This window comes from Nematolebias whitei, chromosome 16, assembly GCF_014905685.2.
Source record: "Nematolebias whitei isolate Nwh7 chromosome 16, NemWhi1, whole genome shotgun sequence".
Classification (NCBI taxonomy): Eukaryota; Metazoa; Chordata; class Actinopteri; order Cyprinodontiformes; family Rivulidae; genus Nematolebias; species Nematolebias whitei.
The window spans coordinates 39,281,357-39,291,745 of NC_056513.1; the positions used below are offsets into that span (position 1 = coordinate 39,281,357).

Below are 10,389 nucleotides of genomic sequence, written 5' to 3' on the forward strand. Positions count from 1 at the left end.
TCCACAAGAGTCCAAAAGGGGAACGAGGAAGGCTGGCACTGGAGGCAAAGAGGCACGAGGAATACCTGAGAGGCCTAGGAATCCAAATCAGGTCACGAGGGAATCCAAAGAGCACGAGGAACCAGGAAACTGGAAAAAAGAGCAAAAGGTGAACAAATTCTTTTCACCAAGACATTTGCCTCACAACAGTACAATACCATAAGAGGTGATATGCTCCAGCGTTGAATCACACCAGACTGCAGCCTTAAGTAGATGGAGAGGCTCATCAGGCTGATGGCTGCCAGGTGTTGGTAATCAGCGGCCATCAGCAAGGCAGGCTGCAGACAGTGGGACCCTTACAAAACTGAAAAGTGGGGTGTGCAATATTATTGGGCCCCTTGCGTTAATACTTTGTAGAGCCGCCTTTTGCTGCAATTACAGCTGCAAGTCTCTTGGGGTATGTCTCTATCAGTTTTGCACATGGAGAGACTGAAATTCTTGCCCATTCTTCCTTGCAAAGGTTGGATGGATGAGGTTGGATGGAGAGCGTTTGTGAACAGCAGTCTTCAGCTCTTTCCACAGATTCTCGATTGGATTCAGGTCTGGACTTTGACTTGGCCTTTCCAACACCTGGATACATTTATTTGTGAACCATTCCATTGTAGATTTGGCTTTATGTTTTGGATCATTGTCTTGTTGGAAGATAAATCTCCGTCCCAGTCCCAGGTCTCTTACAGACTCAAACAGGTTTTCTTCCAGAATGGTCCAGTATTTGGCCCCATCCATCTTCCCATCAATTCTGACCATCTTCCCTGTCCCTGCTGATGAAAAGCAGGCCCAAACCATGATGCTGCCACCACCATGTTTGACAGTGGGGATGGTGTGTTCAGGGTGATGAGCTGTGTTGCTTTTACACATATCATTTTGCATTGTGGCCAAACAGTTGGATTTTGGTTTCATGTGACCAGAGCACCTTCTTCCACATGTTTGGTGTCTCCCAGGTGCTTGTGACAAACTTTAAACATTTTTTATGGATTTCTTTGAGAAATGGCTTTCTTCTTGCCACTCTTCCATAAAGGCCAGATTTGTGCAGTGTACGACTGATTGTTGTCCTATGGACAGACTCTCCCACCTCAGCTGTAGATCTCTGCAGTTCATCCAGAGTGATCATGGGCCTCTTGGCTGCATTTCTGATCAGTCTTCTCCTTGTTCGAGATGAAAGTTTAGAGGGACGGCCGGGTCTTTGTAGATTTGCAGTGGTCTGATACTCCTTCCATTTCAATATGATTGCTTGCACAGTGCTCCTTGGGATGGTTAAAGCTTGGGAAATCTTTTTGTATCCAAATCCAGCTTTAAACTTCTCCAGAACAGTATCTCGGACCTGCCTGGTGTGTTCCTTGGTCTTCATGATGCTCTCTGCGCTTTGAACAGAACCCTGAGACTATCACAGAGCAGGTGCATTTATACGGAGACTTGATTACACACGGGTGGATTCTATTTATCATCATCAGTCATTTGGGACAACAGTGGATCATTCATAGATCCTCACTGAACTTCACTGAACTTCTGGAGTTTGTTTGCTGCACTGAAAGTAAAGGGGCCCAATAATATTGCACGCCCCACTTTTCAGTTTTTTATTTGTTAATAAAGTTTGACACATCCAATAAATTTCATTCCACTTCACAATTGTGTCCCACTTGTTGTTGATTCTTCACAAAAAATACAATTTTATGTCTTTATGTTTGAAGCCTGAAATGTGGCAAAAGTTCAAGGGGGCCAAATACTTTTGCAAGCGGTGAAGTTAGTTTTACATTGGACATTCAAGCTCCGTGGCTTCAGCGGTGTGTTCCTCTCATTCGATCTGAAGCAGGAAGTCTGATTTCAGTCAGCTGCACTCAGTTGCCCCTCTGACACGTAATGGTTTGCTTAGGGACTGTCAACAAATTACTGAACCAAACACTCTTCTGAAACAAAAATTAATATATTTTATATCATTTGACCCACTGACACAAAACTAATATTAAACTCCTCTAATAGACCTGACACACAAGACACCCTAATTTATTTCTCATTTTAAAGCATTTTCTAGTTAGTTATTGAGTGAAAACCAAGATTTTTGAACATATAATGTAAAATTTGAAAATGTTTTAAAATGAGAAATAAATGAGGGTGCCTCGTCTGTCAAAAATGAAGGGGTCAAGGTCAAACCCACCACGCTGATGAGTCCCAGAAGCTGCAGGTGGCCTGCGATTCTCAATCGCCTCCACCTTACGGTTAAGCTCGTAGACCAGATGATTTAAAGTTCCCACAGCGAGGACCAGACCTTCACACTGACTCAGAAGCTTTTCCATGGCCGAAACTGCTCCCGCTGTCTACTTCAAAAGTCGATAAAATAGAGCCCCACCGATGCCAAAAAGCAGAGTCCCTACTATCATAAGTCCAAATATGTAAACGTCTTCAACATCCTCCTGAGACAGAACTGAGAGACACAGCATCTGCCACACTCCCCACGAATCCATGACGTACCCCACAGCGTGAGTCTCAGCTGGACACGCTGGTTCTCCAGGACCTTGTTGCTTTGATGAAAAAATCTTATCAATAGAGTTGAACGCCCACAATACCAAATCCATAATCTTCTTAATTTATGTTTGGGAGATGAGACCCAGGCGCTTCAGACAGACAGAGAGCAGAGCAGGAAGAAGGAAAAACGGGGGAGGAAAAAACAGAAGCTGCCACCTCGATGAGAGCCTGGGAGGATATATCAACAATCAAGTGGCATTACAGTGATTTTTTTTTTCACAGTGATTATCCTGGTTAGATATTCATGAGTCTAACAGCCTCAGGGTAGAAGCTGTTCCTCAGTCTAATGGTTCTACACTTAATTTTCCTCAACCTCCTTCCTGAGGGGAGCGAGACAAAAAGTGTGTGTGCTGGGTGAGTGTGGTCCTTCATGATGCAGGTGGCCCTCTTCCTGCATCTGGAGATGTAGATGTCTGTGATGGTGGGGAGGCTGACTCCAACATCTTCTGTGCAGCCTTCACCACTCTCTGCAAAGCTTTTCTTTCTGCAGCTGTGCAGCCTCCATGCCACACATTGATGCTGGAGCACAGGATGCTCTCCACTGCACACCTGTAGAAGGAGGTGAGGACTGAGCTTCCCAGACCAGCTCGCCTCAGTCGTCTGAGAAAGAAGAATCTCTGATGATCTTTCTTGATCAGGCTGGTGGTGTTGTTGCTCCATCTGAGGATGTCGTTCAGGTGCATAACCAAGTAATTGTAGCTGGATACCACTTTCACCGCAGATCCTCTTATGTTCAGGGGTGGGGGGTGGGTAGGTGTCTTTATTCCGTCTGAAGTCCACGACTATCGCCTTCATCTTCTTCATTTTGATGTGAAGGTTGCTAGTCCTGCACCAGCTTTCCAGGTGTTCCACCTCCTGCCTGCAGCTGGACTCTGTTGTTTGTGATGCATCCCACCACCGCTGTATCATCTGCAAACTTTACAATGTGACAGCCTGAATGGGTCGGTGCACAGTCATATGTTAGCAGGGTAAACAGGATGGGGCTCAACACACAGCCCTGGGGGGAGCCAGTGCTGAGGGTTATGGTCGAGAAGGAGAAGTCATGGATCCTCACAGTCTGTGGTCTGTTTGTTAAGAAGTCTAGGACCCAGTTGCATAGAGAGGGACTTAGACTATCAGGGTGAGGGCTACTGGCCAGTAGTCATTCAGACCAGTCACTGTAGAGCTCCTTGGAACTGGGATAATGGTGGCAGTCTTGAGGCAGGTGGAAACTGTTGCCAGGGTGAAGGAAGAGTTAAAGATGTTGGCCAGCATCTTGCAGAGCTGATCGGCACAGTCTTTCAGCCCCTTTCCTGGGATGTGGTCAGTGCCAGTTGCTCTGTGAGGATTAATTATCCTGAAAGTCCTCCTTACTTCTGCTGAGGTCACGCTGAGAAGCTTTTCTTCCGGTGATATGGTGAGTCTGGTGCTGGGTGGTCTGTTCAGTTCCTCAAAGTGTGCATAGAACCTGTTGAGAGCATCAGGCAGTGATGGATCCCTAGGGCAGTGCTTCTCAATTATTTTCTGTTATGCCCCCCAGGAAGAAGTAAACATTTTGCCTCCCCCCAACTCTCCCCCACGACTGTAAATAGTGTCTATAAAACTGTTATAAGTACACCTCTGCCTAACATTGTGTCCTTATTAACATTAAAGAAAAAAGAATATAGATCAACTTACAACAAAGAATAACTTTATTAACATTGTTTTTTCTTCTGTAACAGAAACAACTTAAAGTGTATCAATTTGCCTCAAAAACAATCCTTATTTAAACTAAACATTTTGGACCATTCGATACTGAAAAATAAAATTAAATACAATCAATAAATAATAATAAATTCAAATTGATCAGCAGCATTTTAACTCACAAGTGTTATATAAAACACTTTGACCTACAAAACAAAAATGAAATAAAACAATTTATGCTGATTTTTTTTAAAATCAAAATGAGGAAGTCAGGATCAATGAGCACACTCATCGATAAAGCAAAAAAAAATTGTCAACATGAAAGAATAAAGAGGAGCAGGTATATGACATCTATGCAGGTAACCCTCTCGCTTGAGTTTACTCTTTGTCACCTGCTGTGGGTGACAAATGTCCAGAGCATCAAAATGCAGCAGCTTAATTGAGGAGGTGAATTTATTTTGCTAGCAAAGAATATAGTCTTTATTTTATTATACATTTATTAAACATTACTTCTATAACTTGTGCTTTGACAAACTCATCAATAAAACTAAAACATTTTGTCAACGCAAAAGAGGAAAGAGGAGCAGGTGTCGCTCTTGCTTGAGTTTACTCTTTGTTGCATGAGCGCTGTGAGGGACGTCCAGAGCGCGTGGACATAAAAACAGCAGCAGAGGACGGAGGAGGTGATGGTCGGAGTTTATTCATCGTGTCAGCAGCAGAGGAGAGAGACACGGTTCATTCATGGCTCCCAAAACAACAAGGCAGCCATATTTGTTCATAACTTTATTATTAGGAACACGCGACAAAATGAGAATTGTAGAAAAACAACTACTCCCTGCAGTAAAAAAGCATGTTTTCTAGGGTCACACGCACCCCCCCCCTTGCATTGCCCCAGGCCCTCCCAGGGGGGCGCGCCCCACTATTTGAGAAGGACTGCCCTAGGGCATTGTGCACCTCTGCCTTTATAATCTGTTATGCTCTTAATGCCCTTCCACATGTTCTGTGTGTGTTGTGAGGAGAAGTGCCCCTGGATCTTCTGTGCTGCTTTGTTTTACCTTGTCCTCCTCAGCTCCTGTGAACTGGAAGGCAGTGTCCCTGGTTTCCAGCAGGGTGTGAACCTCTGCATTCAGCCAGGGCTTTTTTCAGGTCTAGTAGTTTAACATTAGTCTTGTGTCAGTAGGTCACATGACATGAAAATAATTGTGAAAAACCACTGAATGTCTGATTTCTTTATGTAGCTTTGAAAATTTATAAAAGCTGGGACATTAATTCAAAAGCAAGCTTAAATTTGCAATATGTAACTTTTATTTTTAAAAAATTATAAAAAAAAGTGACATATATTTTTATATATTTGTTAAAACTGTCACTATGTTGTGACAGTATTGTATAAGACAGATAATCTGTGAAAACATTGAACTCCAAGACTTGAGGTCTTGGTCTCGACTTGGTCTCGGACCCTAAAAGTCTTGGTCTTGTGTGTCTTGTCTTAAGTGTAGAACCATTAAGTGTAGAACCACTAGACTGAGGAACAGCTTCTACCCTGAGGCTGTTAGACTCATGAATCTCTAACTAGAATAATGACTGTGAAAAACCATATCATGTTGCTGCTGATCTGTTTCATGTTGCTGCTGATCTGTTTCAATGTTGATGTGTTCATGCGTGCACATCTGCTCACAGACTCATGTTCATGTTTGTGCTGATGTTCAATGTTTTATGTTATGAGTGCTTAGTGTATATTTAGTTGATGTTTTTCTTAGTTCATATCTTAGATGTTATTACTGTTTTTCTTATACATTTTATTGTTGGATGTAACTGGGACCCTGTGTACATAATTTCGCTCCACCACATGTACCACATGAGGTGCGAATGACAATAAAGAAACTCTGACTCTGACTCTGACTCTGACTTGTCTCGGTCTCTGTACACTCTGGTCTTGGTCTTAACTTGGTCTTGGGTTATGTGGTCTTGACTAGAACACTGAAACAATCTCTAAAGCGTTTGGACTCCACCAATCCACATTCAGACAAAATGTGAACAAATGAAGGACATTCAAGACCATTGTTCCCTCCCCAGGAGTGGTGGACCAACAAAGACCACTCCAAGAGCAAGGCGTGGAAGAGTCGGTGAGGTCACAAAGGACCAGGGTAACTTCTAAGCAGCTGAAGGTCTCTCTCACATTGACTAATGTTGATGTTCATGAGTCCACCATCAGGAGAACTCTGAACAATGGTTCATGGCAGGGTTGAAGGAGAAACCACTGCTCTCCAACAAGAACATGGCTGCTCGTCTGCAGTTTCATAAATATCACGTGGATAAGCCCGAAGGATGCTGGAACAATGTGTTGTGGACGGATGAGACCAAATAGACCTTTTTGGTTTAAATTAAAATTGTTGTTTGGAGAAAAGAAAATTACATTCCTGCATAAGAATATTATCCCATCTGTGAAACATGGTGGTGGTAGCATCATGGTTTGGACCTGATGTGCTGAATCTGGGCCAGGACGGTTTGCCAGTGGCTCATGAATGAACCTAATGCTATTTACTTCCAGGGTGTGTAAATAAGTTGATTGGAGTCTTGTGTTGCTAGGTGACCAGGAAGTTGGGAGTTCCTGCCCTGAAGCGTGCAATGGAGTGGTTTGGTTTCCACGGCGGCGCTTGTCGATCACCTCTTCAGCCACTCACAGAGGCAGAGACTCAGCAGCTGAGAAAGGACTTTTCCACCAATGGGTGGCTGTGAGGGGACCCACGCTCAGTGTGTTTGTGCGTGTGAGTGGGCGTCCCTGTGGGTGACTTCAGTCCGGCCCACCAGTGAGTTCATAATGGGGTGGAGTGTTGCTTCTGTTTATTGCATTTATGATTCAATGCAACAAAATAAACACATTTAAAAGGTAACAGATCATTGTAGTACTTGGTTTATTTACAGAATGACTTTCATTGCTGGATGTCCGGCCCCTGAGCTGCTGGTTTTCAGTAACCGTGGCCCCCTGAGCAGTTTAGTTGAAGATCCCTGAGTTAGAGAAATGATACAAAACTGAATTCTATATGTGATCATTGTAGTAATAAAAATACTTTAACTGAAATCAAATTTACATTTTCATTTCAGTTATGAACAGAGTTAATATTCTGAAAGTGGGTGACAGATGTGTTTGCTGTTGAAACACTGATTTTGTTTGTACTTTTGCATGAAATAAAATTTAAACTCACCACTTTAGGCACCTAAAGGTAAAAACACTAAAGCTTTGGTGAAAAGCTAAACAAGATGCTGCAAGTGGTGTGGTTTTTATTGTACCCAGAATGGAAGCGTGACAGGATTTCATGTTTGAAGCTGCTCATCTGGGGAATACTTTAAAGAAATATTTGGACTAAACTGACCATATATTAACCTTTATTTAACCAGGCAGATCCCATTGAGATCATGGATCTCTTTTGCAAGGGGCCTGGGCCACATTAGACCATGTGACTGATGTAAACAAAACAAAGGTGTAATATAAGCTTTTATTTTTATGTCTCTATTGCACTTTTAAGTTGTGACCTGTTAATAACATTATAAACTTAGATTGCACTGATCCCTGATGTCCACCTTATTCCTGGGGACTCTACTGTATAAATGGTTATGGGTGCAACTTCCTGTCACACAGGAAGTAGTGCAAGCATTGGTTAGCTTTGGTAGTGGAGCACAGACCGCAGTTTACTTGAAAGTAATTTGCATTCAGTTAAGCACATAAAACTCTGTTTTGTTTTGTTGACATTTATTTAACAACCATAAAGTTGACTAAAATAGCCGTTGCTGCGTTCAGGTACCTGTTGTGTTCAGGGCTGCAGAACAACCAGACCAAACTAAATCAGTGGCTACAACAACAGAGTTTGGAACACAGACCAAAACAAAAAGAGTTCCTGTGAAAAGAATTATTTCAATCAATCAACTTTATTTCTATAGCACATTTTAAAACCCGCAAGGGTAGCCAAAGTGCTGTACAAGACAAAGACAAATTAATTAAGAAAATAAAAACATACAAAGCATACACAAAGAAACATAAAAACATGCACGTACCAGTTTCATGGCAGGTGTGTTAAGATGCCATAAAAGATAAGATCACGTGTTAAAAGACAAAGAATAAAAGTGTGTCTTTAAAAGAGATTTAAAAACAAGAAGAGAGGAGGCCTGTCTGACACTCAAGGGTAAGTGGTTCCACAACCTGGGAGCAACAACAGCAAACGCTCCGTCACCTCTGAGCTTCAGCCTTTAGGGACTGTCAGCAGCAGCTGATCAGCTGATCGTAGGGATCGGGGTGGACAGTAAGGCTGAAGCAGCTCAGACAGATGGGACAAGGTTGTTCAAGCATTTAAAAACAAACAGCAAAAGTTTAAAATTAATTCTGTAGTTCTCAGGGAGCCAATGAAGGGACGCCAGGATGGGAGTGATGTGCTCGCACCTACGGGCCTGAGTTAATTCAATTCAATTCAATTCAATAATACTTTATTAATCCCAGAGGGAAATTATTTTGTTGTTGTAACTCGTTATCCTCATTTCATTAAGAGATGTTATAGATGCTGATGGCTCTTGTAAAGGTCCATCCCTCAGTGGATCCTAAGAAACTGGCTGCAGATGCTGTCCGATCCGTCCACCCAGACTCGGCTGGCCTCTCGGTTCCCCTGGACTGTAGGACCACCTGAATGCTGGGCAGAACTCCTCCCAGAGTGATGGCCACTCCTCCCAGCAGTCTGCAGAGCTCCTCGTCGCTGCAGACAGCCGGCTGTAGGTGCAGAGGGACGATCCTGTCCTTCTGCTGTCATGAGTCGTGTTTCCTGCTAGTTCCAGGATGTCAGTGGTCAGGCACTCGAGCACAGTTGGCAGGTAGATGAGAATGCGTCCACATAACATCCTTTTCAACTCATTTGGGAGTTGGGACCATAGTTGAGATATTATTTGAGCTTTTGAGATGTTAATCAGCTGCTGTTGTTGTAGAAAACTGCCTTGTTGCCATGGTTACGCATCATAACAAATGCCCAAAGCCAAAAAAGTCTCAGTAAAAATCCTTCCAGCTGCACAGCATCCGATACCAGAGGAAACAATCATCCAGGAAATGTGATTTGCGTCCAGAAAAAGAGGAATTAAAGTTTCAAAAAGCAAAATCTCAGAATGAAAGCAACAGAGCTGCTCCAACATGCAGCCACCTGGAGCGGCACAATTCTAGAATTTTCAACAGGTGAGCAGCAGAGTTCTGCCCAAGCTGCAGACGGGCAGGAGAGGTCTAATGCCTGCATACAGTGCATTACAGTATCAAGACGAGCTGTGATAAAAGTGTGGATTAATTTCTCCAAGTCAGGTCTTGCTAGGATTGGTTTCACTTTTGCTATTTGGCAAAGTTGATAAAAACTTTCTGAACAACATTGCTGATCTGTTTTTCAAATTTAAGATCAGACTCAAACTTCACCCCCAGATTGGTGACACAGTCCCTGAGATAAAATGACAGTGAGCCAAGATCTACGCTGGGAGAGGGACACAACTTGATCCAAACATCATAACTTCAGTCTTGTTCTCGTTTAGACTAAGGAAGGTTTAGTTTCATCTCCTACCTGCAGATGAGGAATTAAGAAGAACGTGTCAGAACAATGTGAACTTGAAGAGACCACCCAAAACTTTGCATGTGAGCTCATTTCACTTTGTTGACAAATGGCTGAAGGAGGAAAACCTGCATCCTACTTTGTGTCTGGACGACAATAAACCACCGGAGAAGAGACGCCGGATCCTCAGAAGGATTGAAAACAGTGACGAGAACATCAGAGATGATTTCAGGTGTATGGAGGTCACAGCTTTATATTTGTTCATCTTCAGTTTTATGATTTTCTCTGTAATTAACCCAAGATCAGATATTTAGGACTTTAGGGTTTTGTCTGGCTCTGGGTCTTATTTAAAGTCAATAAGTTTGTGTCCTACCTCTTTTAACAAAACTCTATCGACCTTATTATTGTGGAGACACTGATACACATCAGAGCTTTTCAGGTTGTTCATCGCTTCACCATCTGAAGAACAGAGTCAACGAAGTAGCTAAATATGCTAGTAGATGTAGCTAAATGTGCTAGTAGATGTAGCTAAATATGCTAGTAGATGTAGCTAAATATGCTAGTAGATGTAGCTAAATGTGCTAGTAGATGTAGCTAAATGTGC

At 42.8% G+C, this 10,389-nt stretch overlaps 1 protein-coding gene across 1 annotated transcript in view; it reads left to right on the forward strand.

Moving 5' to 3' along the window:
* The window catches only part of LOC119423198 (4-hydroxy-2-oxoglutarate aldolase, mitochondrial), a gene marked incomplete at its 5' end in the record, with an annotated part of 35,563 nt that extends 28,460 nt beyond the window's left edge, over positions 1-7,103 (forward strand). Inside the window, 1 exon segment of the mRNA XM_037690605.1 lies at positions 6,808-7,103. Coding sequence (XP_037546533.1) covers positions 6,808-6,957 — 150 coding nt within the window.
* Positions 7,104-10,389: the final 3,286 nt, after the last annotated feature.